General features: G+C 34.0%; 1 protein-coding gene across 1 annotated transcript in view; it reads left to right on the top strand.

Annotated features, from left to right (window-relative positions):
* Nucleotides 1-16,517, top strand: part of LOC145688907 (serpin B6-like) — a 130,599-nt gene that overhangs the window by 52,643 nt on the left and 61,439 nt on the right. The window contains exon 5 of the mRNA XM_081763077.1: nucleotides 6,292-6,512. Within this exon, the coding sequence (XP_081619203.1) occupies nucleotides 6,292-6,512 (221 nt within the window). The remainder of the gene's footprint in view (nucleotides 1-6,291; nucleotides 6,513-16,517) is intronic.

Here is a 16,517-nt window from a genome sequence, read left to right on the forward strand (position 1 = left end):
TTATGAGTAAATGCATAAATAATAGATATTTCGTTTGTTGCAGACATTCCGTAACTTTGGGGAACGGGCTTCAGTCCGAAAGACCGCCCCCCTAACCTTCGCAAAACCGTCACTGCTGGTAATTAGTAATAATAACGATTTAAAAACAATAAAAAAGGAAGTCGCCCAACTCACAGTACACGCACTATTTCTACATTCACAGATGGAATGAAGAAAAGCTTTGTCAGAATGGTCGAATGCTGGTTGAATCCCGGACTTCCCGATAGAAGCGCAAAAGCTAATCACTCAGTCATGTTTGTTGTGGAGTTGTATTTAGCTTAACTTAAATATATTCCGTAGTTTTTTTTTTGGGGGGGGGGGGAGTTCCGTAATGATATGTTGAATCCCTCTTGTTAAAAATTCAGAAAACTTGAGGATTGGGTAAACTGTGATGGTGGTTCTATAAAACTTAACTGTAGAATTTCAAGAATATACCAAAAGCTCTAGATGTGCAGCCTTTAAGTGTATCATATAAATCTAAGTATTTCTCTTATGTTTTATTTTAATTTTATTTTGTTTCAAAAAGAGGGTATGGAATGTTTTAAAGTAAAAATACTACATACTATTTTGCTAGTTATTTGTGTATTCTTTAAAAAGAAGTGTTTACTTTTAGGGTTGGCTGGTTTACACCAACTTTTTTTTTTTTTAATAACTGGTTTAAACTACAAAAATAAAAATAATGAAAAATGCGAATCGTGTGAATTTCATGGTAACGTTTCCAGATATCAAACCACCTGCAATAGTTTTATTTCCCTTTCACCTTTTAATCAAGGTGTCCCATGTTCAATTCTCGGTCGAACCACAAACCTTCTTTCATGCGTAACCCAAGTAGCGGTTCGGATGTCAGTTTAAGCGAAAGTCTTCTCCTTGATAACCTCGGTATTTCGTAAGGATGTTAAGCCTAAATATACGAAACAAACCAAATTGTATATTTCTGCATGCCTAAATGCGTGTTGTTTTATAAAGAAGCCAATATTGCTTAAATATATTGATAGAAATTGGGGTGGGGGCGCGGTGGCTCAGTGGTAGAGCGTTCACCTCCGGTGCTTGGGGTCCCTGGTTCGATCCCAGCTCGCGCCATGTGGACTTTGTGGTGGACAAACACCGTGTTCGTGGGTTTTCCCGGGGTTCTACCGTTTCCTCCCACTTTCTTCATTCCACCATTTCATTCATCTTTCATCATCACCGTCTCCTTTAGCCTAACCGGTATAGCCGTGGAACGTAAAACTTAGAGATTTCATTTCATTTCATTTGATAGAAATTGGCAAAATTTATCGATTGCCTACGTAGCTTCCAACATTAGCTTGGATTAGACTTTGAATGATATCTACGTACCGGTACTAAATTTGTAATTTAATACCTCAGTTTTAGCGTACTGATTATGGTACGTTGACCTTTAAATTTTACATGCAAAGCAATAACAGGATTTTCCCGTTATTGTCTTACATTTCAAGTGATGACAGGATTTTCCCAATGGCTAGGGCGGGAGATTCTCAACTTATTTAATAAGAAATTTACTGACCTCACTTCTTTAAGCTTATGGGAGTTCTTCCGGCATAACCCCGCTGTTGCATAATAACACCAAGGCGAAACAAACTTATTTCTGTGAATATGTAATATAAATACATAAAGCAAAAAATCTAAGTGAAAAAAGCCTGGTTTAAACCAAAAAAGCCTGGTTTAAACATCTCCCAAAAAACGGGTTTTTGGCATTTTCAAAAACAACCACGGTTCTTGCCAACTCTGCTTACTTTTGTATATAGGAGGTTAAAAAATTCTTATTATATACATTGGTTAATCCTGTGGAATTCATAATGTAAATATGTTGAAGAAAAATTGTTTGAAATATTTTTTCGAAATACATAGTTTATTTTCGATGTTTTATATTATTATCAGCATCAACCACTAATTAAATGATTTTTTGTGTTATAGAGAAGCGAAACAAAGTCTGTTTTATCAATTTAAAGCAGTATTTTGAAAAAAGCCCAATATTTCCCAAGCAAAAAAGCAAAGCAGAAAAAACCGAGTTTTTTTCCAAAAAAGCCGGTTTTTTTCCGAGCCCTTGCATCTCTACTAAGACGATATTTTCAGAATAAGATGTGGTTTGTCCATTTCATAATTTGGATCATTCTGATGGTCATAGGTGGTATGATGACGTCACAATAATATCACAAAAATCAGATACCTAGATTTTAAAGATTTTCCACTCTTTTAATTTGTATAACCCAAATTACGTTATAAAATTGAGCTAAACTTAAGGAACTACTATAAAAGTCCAGCTACACAAAACACAGTATTACATGTATTACGAAAGAACCTGAAAAAATTCGTTTAGGGTATGAACAGAAATAAAACTTCTTTTAAAAATAACCGAAAACTAACACTATTAATAAAGTATATTAGAATCTTATTTCTTTCACATATAAAGTATTATATATTTTTCGTCGTTCTATTAAGTGAAACAAAAGTTAGTAAATTTAAGACAAATCGTCAAAGCTTTCATCGTTATCATCACTGTCACTACTTCCAACAACATCTCTTAAACGGTCGTATTAATCAGAAATCACTTTGGTGTATACCTTCATGCACATATCAGTAGTTCCACACTTGTAATACGTTGTGCACGATATTTTACACGATTTACAATCGCAATTACTTTACATCCACATGACATCAGCTCATGACAATTACTTTACATCCACATGAAGTTTCGAACATCGTATCCATTAACAGACAATGTGTTGTTGCGAAGCGACCCACCCTGCTACTTGATCAACAGACAGACTCGACCCAACAAGGACACATTTTGCTTTGCCATACCGGATGTAAGTTTGCTCTCCAAATTGGTCAAGTGGCGCAGCATTCCAGGAATCTTATCTGTGTCTGAAGCCATGCTCTCTCTTCTCTACAAAAGTTTTCACCTTACTACGTAAGGCATTTTTCATCTGCCACGTGATATACATTGCATAGTTCCAGTGTTCTGCTGCAAAGAAATACGGTATCATGCGCTTCAGACAGTACATTTCGAGCAACCAATCCCCTTCTCTCTGGGATCGTAAGAATAAGTGTATTACCATGACGGGTATAATGAGCATGTCTACCCACAATCTACCATTAGGGTTCTGTCGGATTTTCCTAAGTTCCATCTAAAGAGCATTCACGTCCCCAATTCCACTTTTGATTAAGTTCTCGAGAAATATCGTCACTACCATACGCAAATCTCTGATTGCTTTGGCCATGCCTTTCCAGACATCATATTGGCAGCTGCACCGTATGCTGCATACAACAGATCTTCCTAACCAGTTTCTTGCATAAGATGACCAATGCAACCAATGAAAGACATCATGATAAGAATCATACCGGGTCTTGCTATTATAAGTTTCCAACGACTGGGATCTGACTATTTAATCTTCATTATCACTTTGTATGGATGCATATCCGCACATTATGTGGATAATTGATTGTGTATGCTCTCTTCTCCTGACCTCTCCCCCAACTCTTCTTTGTTTCTGCTAATACTTCGAAGCCGCTGCCACATAACAAATGAAAAATCGCGAAAAGATATTCTGGGGAATTTTCCCACTAAAATTCCCTCTATTATTTCCCTTTTACAGTATTACTCTCATATGCGTTACATCATTTGAAAGTGTTTTCTATGGCAAATCAACTGGTATATAATTTATACCAATGTGACATTTACAGACTTAAGTAGCTATTTTTAAATAGAACTTTTAGATTCCGGATGAAATCCTTGAAATCTGAAAGAGTTACGAGAATTGCCCACGAGTGCCAGGGTGGCACCCTTCATAATATGAAGATTTAGGTACCTTACTATCATAAAATGCAAAGAAAAAACTTTATAGCTACTAAATGTTACGGTGTCACAAATTTTTAATGGGTCACCTCCAGACTATCAATGCTCATAATACGATTTCTTATCATTCAGTTCATTTCGAAACACGCTGTGCGTATATATATTTTAAAAGAGAAAATACCGTAAATTATTGTATTTTGCTGTGCACATCATTAATCTCAACAGAAGAGATTACAATATCTTCTTTGGAAGATGAAGACTACAGAACGCTTTGTTTCAATACCAATCGTTTTGATTCTTAACTAGAGTTTACTTAACTTTTTTTTTTAATAATGTTTTCTTGTCGAAAATGTGTTGAATTCGAATCAAGATTTGTTTTCTTCTAGTTTGTGTTTCCGGATACAAGTGAGTACATATTTAAATAAATGTGCTTACGCTAGAGTTTAAACTGCATAATAAGTTAGTATACGTATCTCCTTTTTAGTTTATCAAGAATGACAAGATTTTCGTTTCCGTAACAAGTGCTCTTTTTAAGGTAAATTATAGACTTTCAATCAAGCAACTACAGCATCATTCCTATTTATTCTAGGATTATGGTTTGTGTCTCATTCTCTTCAGAATAAAATAGCCTTTCAAACGGTATCATGAACATTTTTCCTATCGTGTTCCTGAGGTGGGAAATTTTGAGAGAAATCGGAATTTTTCTGAATTTTTTTTTTCAGTTTTTGAGCCCCTCTGGACTCCTTGTGTTAACGCACAGATCTCAAAATCAACTGAAAAATGACAAGAGGTGTACTAAATTTGTGTATAAAATTTCAAGCTTCCATCTTGAATAGTAAAGGAGAGAAAAATATTTACTAAGGAGCCCCAAAATGCCCAGATTACCCCAAAAGACGCGTATGTAATATAAAAATTTCCTGAGACACCCCCATTTACCGTAGGATCATTTTTCGTACATCATTCTCTTTAGAATAGAACAGGCTTTCAAACGGTGCCATTCACATGTCTCCATCATCTATCTGAGGCGGATAAATCGATTTTTTTTTGTTAAAATCATCTCTTTTTTACTTTTTGCCCCTCTGGACCCTCCAAGTTTTAACGAAGATATCTGTAACAAATCTGAGACGTGGGAGACCCGGGTTCGATTCCCGGCGGGAGCTCATGTGGTTCGGATTCCACGTTAATCAGTAGGTCCACGTCTCATATAGCCTCGCTGCTGAAAGGGACGCTAAACTAAAATCAACTCAACTCAATGTAACAAATCTGAAAAATAATAAGGGATGACTGAATGTGTATGCAAAATCTCAATCTTTTAGGTGCAAAAGTAAGCCCGCCAAAAACATAATAAAGTTAGACCTTAACATTTTTTTTTTTAAATGATGACATCGCATTCTGCGTCTCGACGCAGAAGGGCATGAAATCATACGTAACATGTTCTACGATGCATCCAGGCTTTAAAAAAAACACAAAAAAAAAGAAGTGAAAAGCTTTATATGTACTTTTTTTAATCGAATAATGAAGACACTATCCTAGTGCCTACAAATAGGCACCATAATTTAAAAATGTTTCAATCATGACAAGACTTTCGTTTCTGTGACAGAAACCCTTATAAAACAACAACAATAAAAGGGTTTATTTTTGACATTGAGAAAATCACTATTTTGTTGTTATGATTTATAACAAAACAAGTGATTTTCGTTTTTTGTAGTGAAACTACGGTTGATATCTGGAAAAGATAGATTAAGCATCATTTCTTATTTTTGATATAGGTATGGAATTAATTCTTGGAAGGCTGAATCCATATAAAAGAAAAAATATCGGTATCTTTCTTATCGGTCTTAATCTGATAGTGAAACTACGGTTGATATCTGGAAAAGATAGATGTAGCATCACTTTTTATTTTTGATATAGGTATGGAATTATTTCTTGGAAGGTTGAATCCATATAAAAGAAAAAAATATCGGTATCTTTCTTATCGGTTTTAATCTGATAGTGAAACTACGGTTGATATCTGGAAAAGATAGATTTAGCATCACTTCTTATTTTTGATATAGGTATGGAATTAATTCTTGGAAGGCTGAATCCATATAAAAGAAAAAAATATCGGTATCTTTCTTATCGTTTTTAATCTGATACCTGTCGACGAACCAATGGACGAATATACATAATGTAGTACGGCTTTGAAATGTAAAAGTGCTACGTCATTCTCTACAATGAACTTGAATGTGAACCCATCACTGCTTAGAACCAAAAGAAAATTCAAGAGGTACATTATGCTCAAGACACAACAGCCTTTTCTATTCTATAATAATAGAACAAATAGTACTAAAAGGTAATTGTTTTGTTATTAGTAGTATTGTTTGTGGTAATAGCTAATGCCTAAAGAGGCCGAATCATACTACTTCACTGTTCATGCTTTCACCTCTCATATGTTTCAGGTAGTTTGGATCCTGATAGTCTGGCAGTGCTTGTGAACGCTGTCTATTTCTCTGGAACGTGGCACATACGTTTTCCTCCTGCTCAAACAAAGCTTGATAAGTTCTTTACAACAAATGGTAATGAACCTGAGATAATGGTCAACATGATGAGTGTTCAGGGGACATTTCCTCACGGGACCTTAAAAGAACTCCAGGCACAAGTTCTTGAGCTTCCATACAAGGTCAGTGCTACAACGTTCTTACTATCATTACAGCTTTATTTTAATAAATCTGTGGCTTGTCTGACAACGATTCGTCAGATGTTTCTTGACGATATTATGAAAAATATTGTAGAGGAGCATTTTATGTTGATTTACACTTTATTTTGTTTGCATAAAATCATATTACCGATAATTACTCTACTTCAGTAGATATTTTTAGTTTTTTCGATGTTTTTTCCGTTCAGATCTATTCACTTGCGCCACCAATATGGTGACTTTTTCACGTATTTCAGGAACCAGTTTCCTTGAAGAATTGCATCCATGTCAGGACAGCTCTTACAGGTCTCCGAAGTCAACTAAATTATGTACGTCCAAATGTTTCTTTAAAGCTCCGCACATATGGTAACCAGAAAAAGCCAATTCGAGTAAATATTACCACTCAGAACCCCATATTAGCTACAACGGAATTATCATATATACCTATCGGCGCGTACGCGGCACAATTTCTGAAGATGCTCCTTCTGAATGATGACATGGGTGATCACGAATCGTTTTGGATGATCCTTTTCGTAGCTTTGCGAGAAATTACTGTATAAGACCTAATGTCGTTCACTGCCGTTACCACTGTCACTTACCTTCCTAAATCGGTTCCATTCTTTGGAATGCCTCGTTTCCAGCATCTACCTAATTGGATACGGTTTCTTGTGACTCTGTATGTTCACTCTCAGTGCTCCAAATCAACTGTGAACCTCAACAATTGCAAAATTGTCCTTCTACAGAAACTAAGTTTTCTAGCATTGTCCTTCTGCTATGTCCTTTTACATAGTGGAAGACTTCAGAGAAATGTGGAGACTTCAGAGTCTTCTACTTCATATTGTAGAGATATTGGATTTTCCCCATATTATTAGTATTCAGTATAAAGACAATTCAAGATTTAATAGAGATTTTATTTCTTATTTTCTTTATTTCTGTGGATGATGAAAATCAGTAATAACTTGGAATAATAAGACAGTCAGCAAACATTTCGAAATTCTCTTCAGCAGACAATTCCTCATTCTTCATTCTTTGTAATTTTATGTAACTTATGTAACCTGGTGTAACCGAATTGTTCTGTAACTGTTGAGTAATAATTAAATAAGTCGAAAATTCCATTTACCTTGCATTTTCCTCAATCCTTACACGTGCGTACTTTGAATGTTTTCCGTATTTTCGATGGCCATCTTTCTTCTTTGGATGGTATAAAATGTCCCAGGACCCGGAAGATGGGGAAAATGCACGAGAAGCGCGAGAGAAACGCAGGAGAAGCGGGTGTGAGCAACAGCAGGAGAAATTCCATGAGAAATTCATTTCATCTTTCACACTAATTTGGAACTGAACATACGTCATAGAGACGACCAGTCAACGTCAAGGAGCTGAGGTACGGAACACACATCCAAAGTCCTAAGCGCCCTAACGATTTTCTTTCTCTTCCTTCCCAAATCAAAACCGTCGACTTTTTTTCTAACATTTGTTCTTATTTATTTCAACTCTCATGCGTTATGGAGTAATACGCTCACCGTCTTCTCAGATTACCTCTCAATTCTACCAGTGAGCTATATTTCCCAAGTTAATGAATATCGTTTCTTTTCTTTCTTCAAAACGACAGCGAAAACATTCCAACCGAATGCAAAGGCGTAAGAATAATGACTTCATATTGAGAGGCAGACGCATGTATTGCCTCTCCGTGAATTTTATGCTAACTCACATTCCTGGATCGTGAATTCCTGGATAGAATAAGGTATAAATCGCTATGGAACGCCCCTCGCATTACTTCCTCTGTTTGTTGATTTAGCATTTGTTAACTTAATTAGTATACAATATTTCGTATAATGCTGAGTAAAACACACACCAACTTATATCCTCAAAAAAAAAAAAGTTTCTATATAAATTGTACGCTAATAAGTTACAACGTAAGCTATCATGACTAACATGAAAATAGCGTTCACCTCTGGTCCATGGGTCCCGGGTTCACACCCTGCCCCCGCCAAGTGAATTTTGTGGTGGACAAAAACCGTGTGCGTGGGTTTTCTCGGGGTTCTCCCGTTCCCTCCCACTTTCTTCATTCCACCATTTCATTCATTACTCATCATCGCCGTCTCCTTTAGCCTAACCGGCATAACCGTGGGATGTAAAACTCAAAGATTTCATTTCATTTTAACATGGGAATATTAGCAGATGGCATTAGTGGCAAACAAAAAATAAATAAAACTTATGTGACACCTTACCCAAATGATTGAACTTCCCTTAAATACTATTTACGGGGAATACATTATGAATGTTATATCGATCAGTATCGTAATTATTTACTGCACTTATTGTAGCCCAACATAGTACAAAATTTATATATATATATATATATATATATATATATATATATATATATATATATATATATATATATATATATATATATATATATATATATATATAATGGAAGAAAGTTTCTTTGATAGCCTATCAGCTGTGCGTGTGTGTGTTTTCTTCAATATACAATTTTACCTTATGAGAATTGTAGGGTTATGATCTGGAATATTATTATTTTGCTCTTTTAAAAGTTTTAAACATAAATAATTTTAAACACATCCTACAACTATAAAGTCATATTTTGAAAACAGCAAACAAGCATATCAATTGGAAATTTCGCTGCTTCTTTTCTATTAATACTATTACCAGAAAACTAGAGATAATTGAAGAAAAATCTATTCTTGTTTTCCAAAATATAAAAGGAAGTTAATTGATAAACATGAACCTTTTCAAACAATTCAACTCAACAAAACGTAAGTTAATGTATACTAAGCGTGTTAAGAAAATAATGGACTTGTCACATTGTGCATGAATCGACAACGTTGCTACCTCTACCTCCAGATGGCAATTAACCGTTTGACTCACGAGGAAGGTCCATAAACCGTGAGAGTTGAATTTTGATGAAAATTAGTGACAAGATTCAGTTCGAGTTTCTAAGTAACGTAGTAATAGTCACTCGATGCGCAAATGCTTCGTTGAGCTGCTACACCGATGCCATCTTGAAATCCTGTAGGCAATGTCCAAGAATACCCTTTTAGCACAAAAATGAAAAAGCTTTAGATATATCTGACTTCAGTATTGTAAACCAAGCTAAATCATCTATATGTGAGAGTACTTCCAGTGCATGACCGCCATCTTGAAAGGCGCCATATTGAATCGTCGTCAAATATGATAAATGGCAAGGGGGTCATGTGGGGTATCAAATAGAACTGGAATTTACTCCTGAATTCATTTCCGTAATCAAAGTTTAGATATCTGTGTTTACTTCAGAGTTAAGAGCTCTCTCGCTCACAGGAACATACAAAAACTTAGCAAGTAAAATTTGTGATACGAAATGCGGTCGTGCAAACATTTGCATGATTTTAACTAATGCAATAGTAGTTATTTGATCTACAATAGCCACTATACGAATCAGATCTTGAGACTAGTGAGAGATATCGTTAATTAAATTGAAATGCCTGTAGTGAAAAATGAAATAGCAGCACTGTAACACATTATACATATTTCAAAATCGCTATATATATGAGTCTTTGTGTGTTGCGATTATGCATAGCATTTAAATGCTGTAATATAAGTTAGGTGGAACGGCACATATGGTTTTAAAGAATCTGTCTTGAAGTTATTAGAAAATTAATAGAAAAAAAAATATTAGAAAAATAATATAAACTATTGCACATAAGCAAATATTAACCTACTAACCTTTTGCCCTACTAACCTTTCAACTGTGATGATGGAGATCCAAAACGTAGTGATTAGCACACAGCATTATGGAGCAGTGCAAACACTTAACAAATGCAGTTTCGTCACAATCTTCATGACAACAAACACTATTTTCTACTAGTCTTCAGAACATTTGTAAATGAACCAACTATTGCTCCTGTTACGTACTGACATTTCTGCCATGCATATGCAAGCATGTCCTTTAGGACTGGCGCAGAAAATTGATGATACACAACAGAATGCATTTTCTTTATGAAAATTCTGCCATATAACTTGTACACCGAACAAGTGAACACCTGCTACAATCAGTTATTTATCACAGTTTTGATATGAAAACTAGTCTTGCCCTTATTATAAGCAAGTGTTTTATCGTTAAAGGTGGAAAGATGCAGATATTTAATTATTTTATATTGAAGGGAAAAAGAAGAAAGAGGCTTGTTTTATGGATTGCAACTTGGAATTGAATCTTGTAATAATCTTTAGTGCCACATATTCTTAGCAGTTGTGCATGCATTCTCTTATCACTAATAGCAGAACAGACACAAGAAAAGTGAATTCTAAGTTTCCAGGTGTATCTTCTAAGAATTGGCTGTGGACTGATAATTTAAATCTCCTTCATTGTTCAATGTGGCAGCAATAAATCGATTGTATTTAGAGAAACGGTCAATAAATACATTAAAGAATTTTAACTTCGTAATATGCATGGTAAATTATAGGTCGTGAAATATGAGTATTGAAAAGGAAAGCAATATTCTGCAACAATGATGGTCTTTGCGTAAGGTTTCTAGATTGGAGAATAAAACTTAACATACTATAATGGACCACGTAAAATTGCCTAAAAGAGATTTTTGGTTTGATACAATTCAACGTCCCACACGCCTGCTACGCTAAAGGAGACGTGGACCTACTGATTATATTGGAATCCGAACCATTTTGGTCGTTCAACTAATATGTACCAGTTTATATAATTTTTCTAATATATATCCGAACAATCCCTTTAGTATTCTCTGCTTGTCAGCACTATTAGGCATGTGTTTCATCGACCAACAGTCTATTCCATCGCACTTTGAAATAGGTGTAACTTGTAGCATGCTGATATTCCATTTTTCACTACAGAAATTTCAATTTATTTAACGATTTCTCTTACTAGTCTCAAGATCTGATTGGTATAGTTGCTATTGTACTGCATTAACTACTGCATTAGTTAAAATCATGCAAGTGCTCGCACGACCGTGTTTCATGACACAAGTTTAACTCGCCCAGTTTTTATATGTTCCTGTGGGTAAGAGGGCTCTTACTCTGAAGTGAAAACAGATATCTAAATTTTGGTTACGGAAATGAATTCAGGACTACATTCCAGTGCTATTTGATACCCCACATGACCCCCTTGCCATTTATCATATTTGATGACGATTCAATATGGCGCCTTTTAAGATGGTGGTCATGCACTGGAAGTACTCTCACATATAGATAATCTACCTTGGTTTACAATACTGAAGTCAGATATATCTAAAGCTTTTTCATTTTTGTGCTAAAAGGGTATTCTTGGACATTGCCTACATGATTTCAAGATGCCGTCGGTGTAGCAGCTCAACGAAGCATTTGCGCATCGAGTGACTATTACTACGTTACTTAGCAACTCGAACTGAATCTTGTCACAAATTTTCATCAAAATTCAACTCTCACGGTTTATGGACCTTCCTCGTCAGTAGAAGTCTGAGCTTGCTCCAGTTGCTCATACGATTTTTGTGAGCATCTGAAGCGAAGTTGTGTTTTTGAAGTGCGCACGAAACTGAACTGGCAAAAAATTGAGTAGCGTGATGCCATCAAGTTTTGTATAAAGTTTGGCAAGTCCACTACTATGATTTACCAAAAGTTACAAAGGGTTTATGGAGTATATTTCTATCCAGGATATAAGTATTCAGATGGCAGAAGTTCGTTTTAGAAAGTCGAAAATAAAGTGGAAGATGAACCTGGTGTGGAAGAACTTCAAAAACGGATAACGATGTGGAAAGAGTGAAATCTCTTGTGAGGTCAGATCATCGATTGATGGGGATAAGAATCAGTAGTGAGTTAAATTTAAATATGATTACCGTCCACCAAATTTTAACACAGGATTTGCAAATAGGAAACATGTGTGCCAAGATGGTTCCAAAGAACTTCACTACTCAGAAGGTTAATCGAAGTGCACGCAGTCTCCAGTGATAAATTTTTCAAAGAAAAAATGCATTCCTATGATTTCTCAACCTTATTTGCCAGATCTCAAGAAATTGTAACTTCCTTTTATTCTCCTTGCTCAAAATTCACTTGAAAGGGAGCCATTTTGGTATTTTGGATAATATCCAGAAGAACGTAAATAATGAGAAGAAAAATTTTCCAGCAGAGGCCTTCCAGTACTGCTACAAAAAATGGAAACAACGCCTCCATTGATGTGTTGTTGCCCAAAACAACTGTTTTGAAGAGATATAACATTGATAAAATAAAATAACAAACTTCATCGTTGTCTCATTACTTTTCTGAAACACCTCGAATTTAAAATAATTTACGATATCGAAAATTCATTTGAGCCAATGTTTTAAATCAACTTATAATCATACCAAATCAGCCTAGAGGTCAAAACATAGTTCCTATATTTCATTAAGTTCGATGCTAGCTTCTGACTGGAAAACATTTTTGTACAGATAGATAAAGAAAAAAAGGAGCAAATATCTCTAATAAGTACAGTATATTAGTACACCCAGTAGTTACGTATACGAAGTACTTTCTATTATTTCCGATATTTTTATAGTAACTCTTCCCTGTGATCGAAATTCAAATGATATAACTTTTCCCAACACAGCTACACAAAAAATAAAAAGTTCTGTGCAGTAGGCCCCATGGGGTACGGATTCAATGTATTTTGTTACACAGAGTCCAAATTTCTAAACCCGAAGATAATCGACCGTGTCAATTTTTTTTTTATGGGAGAAAAATCTATGTGCTGTCTTACGTACCAAAATTCGGACCAAAATTCACTAAAGTGCACAGAACTCTTTTTTTTTTTTTTTTTGTATGGCTGTCTTACGTGTATTCTCCCTATGCAAAATTGCTAGTTTTTCGCCCATACAAAAATTAACACGGTCGATTGTATTGGGGTTTCGAAATTTGGATTCTGCATAACAAAATACATCGAATTTATACCTTGAGGTCAGATGTACAGAACTTTTATTTTTTTGTGGGTGGTTATATAGTTTATTTTATTTTATTTTATTTTATTTAGTTCTTTCTACGATTTAGTCAAAATCTTGAGACAGTATTCCATCTCAGTAACATATATATCTATAATGATTTCATCATTATTAAAAAAAAAAAAAAAAGAGTTACGAATGATTTATGAGTGTTGGCTGAAATTAAGAGCCACAAATTTGAAGTTAACACGTGGTCAGTAAGAAATTCATTAACCCTATAAAAAAAAGTACCACAGTTAACACACCCAACGCTTGTAGGCATATCCTACTTCTCGGAATGCTGGTATTCCTTTGTAAGATTTTTAGCTTTTTTCGGACCTTTAAGATAACTCACCAGTTCCATATACAGACTTGAATCTATCATCTATATATCGAATCACTTTTACAACCTTTTATTTAACATATAAATCTCTCAATATATTCATCTTTTGACATAAACACACACACACTAACTCCACGTTTAAGTTGAACAATGTACTTCAACTCTACGTTGACAAAGATAATCTTTCATGGCCTCAATTGAGGTTTAATATCGTCAGATGCAGATGTAGGTCTCACTCACCTTTATCACGAAGAATTGTTATTAATGACATTTTTTGTAATATAACAAATTCAATGTAAAAATTAATGAAAATGATTAATGGTGATGATGAAATATGACAAATGTATCCCACAAAAAACTACCATATATATAAATCAATGCGCCTTGTACTATAAACATGCCTCCGCTCCCCTCAATCTTTCTAAAGAAAACGAGTACAACTTCTTGAAACACTTCTCTCCCATATATATATATATATATATATATATATATAAAGAACCCTTAACATCATTTATACCTACCTACCCAACAAAAGTCATATTTTCGAAACAAAAAAAATGTTATTAAATATTATTAAATGTCCTGTATTTTTACTTTTATGTTTTAGACGAAAAGAAACTTTCTTGAGGTAGACGATCGCTCACAGTTGCTGTCTTCCCTGCATGGTGTATTCGTTCTAAGAACAAGAAATTATCAAGAAATTTTTCGAAATTTTAAAATGTATAACATTAATATACAAATAATTCCAAGAAATTAATGGGAAATAAATTTGTTTTATTAACTAATGTAGGTATTCGTTGAAAGATTTCATATTAATTATTCTTATGAGATTTAAAAAAAAACATATTCAGTTTACAATATTTCTAATTTGAAGACCAAAACACTATGTTTTCAAGGTAATTGCTTGTAACTTGAATTTCAAGAAAACAAATTGCCAAGGAAAAAATAATTATAATAAGGAGAAAATTGATTCTTCTACTTCGTTTACTAGTACCGAAGACAATTATTATTATTATTACTATTATTCAATGTGTGAATTTTATTAAAATGATTATACTAGTTATATGAAGGGTAGAAATGTAAAACTACTTTAATTAATATTGTTAATTTTTTGACTCTTCCATGAATAGCGTACAATAATGGCACTACTGGTCCTCAAAAGGACCGTTTTGAAAATAGCATAAATTCATGTTTAGGTTGGCACATATATCATTGTTAACTTTCTCAATAAATGTTGTACCACACGTTGTATCATTAGTGACATTCCAATAAGTTATTTTTTTAATAATGTCGAAACGATAAAATATATTATTTAGTAAGTCCAACATAATTCAGGTTAACTTTAATGCTCCTTTTATTCACGAGCTAAAATAAAACAATATATTTCATTAAGATTCTTTCATTATTCTCATTACCAATCTTTTTTGAGATGCCAAGTTATCGTTTTAAACTCAGCCAACACCACGTATAGGACCGGTGCTGAAAACGGATGAAATTATCCAAAGAGTCCACATATTCAAACTTCTCATCATTCCAAATGCTCTTTCTTTCTTCTCAAGGTAAAGGTGAAAATAGTATCGTAAATTTCCCTAAGAAAATATGGTATCTATATATAACATTCCTTACTGTCACTGTTGGTATCATTGAGAGAACGAAGTCTTAAAAAAGTACAATTATAAAAGTTATTGAACGTGAGCGAAATTATTGATCAATCTGGTTCTGAGTAAAACTGACTTAAATTTAAACAAGTTCGAGTCTTCAATCAAGTGGATAATTTTGAAATATTCGAGATTAGTTGTAATGGATGTGAGTTTTCTTTACCAATATATTTAGTTTTAATTATTTAGTTTTAATTATTTTGTTTAAAAAAGGAACGTTTAAAACATGTTATGTTTCAAGCATTAGACATTTCTACTGAATATATATATAGTACAAATGGAAAAAAAGAAACTTCTTTTGGGGGATTAAGATTGCTTTCCATAAAAAGTCTGCGTTTTAGGGCAAATAAGAGATTTTCACTTTTTATGATTTTCGTATTTAATTATCAATTTCGTTTCCCTGTGGTGACTTTGTATAACTAAGTAAGTACTTTTACAGGATACAATACTTGTGATTATATGTTCACTCATTTGTCTTGATTGGTTTTCAAACTTGCATTGTATTGTTTCCCTATATACCAGTAAGTTATGCAACACGACCTATCACCAGTGTCATTTTATTTGCCTAAATCACCTTTGCAGTACCTGAAGGTTGTATACATCTTGAACTATGGGTTTTGTCTATCCCTAAATTCAAATTGATTCGGCAAAAAAAAGTTATCATGAACAAAGAATCTGACACAAATCACGTATATTTGAGCTTGTTCTTGTTGTACAGTACCTGTTCTCGTGCTCTTGTACAGTAAGCTTACATCTCCTTCTCCATTTGAGAAAGATTTTACTGTCAGCTTGTGTTAGAAATACTTGAGCTTGGTTTGAAAAATTAAAGTCAGGTACACTTTCCCACAACGTAGTACATCTTTAGCCCCTAAAGCCGATCCTAACGGAAGTTTTAATTTATGTATGAATGATAACTCCATAAAACAAAATCTAACCATTTTACTTTCAGCACAATTATTGCTAACATTAATTAATTTCTGTGTTTAAATACAGTATTTGATCATTGAACAATGACCTAATAGCTTTACAGACAGTT

This window comes from Thermobia domestica, chromosome 7, assembly GCF_964235325.1.
Source record: "Thermobia domestica chromosome 7, izTheDome1.hap1.1, whole genome shotgun sequence".
Classification (NCBI taxonomy): domain Eukaryota; kingdom Metazoa; phylum Arthropoda; class Insecta; order Zygentoma; family Lepismatidae; genus Thermobia; species Thermobia domestica.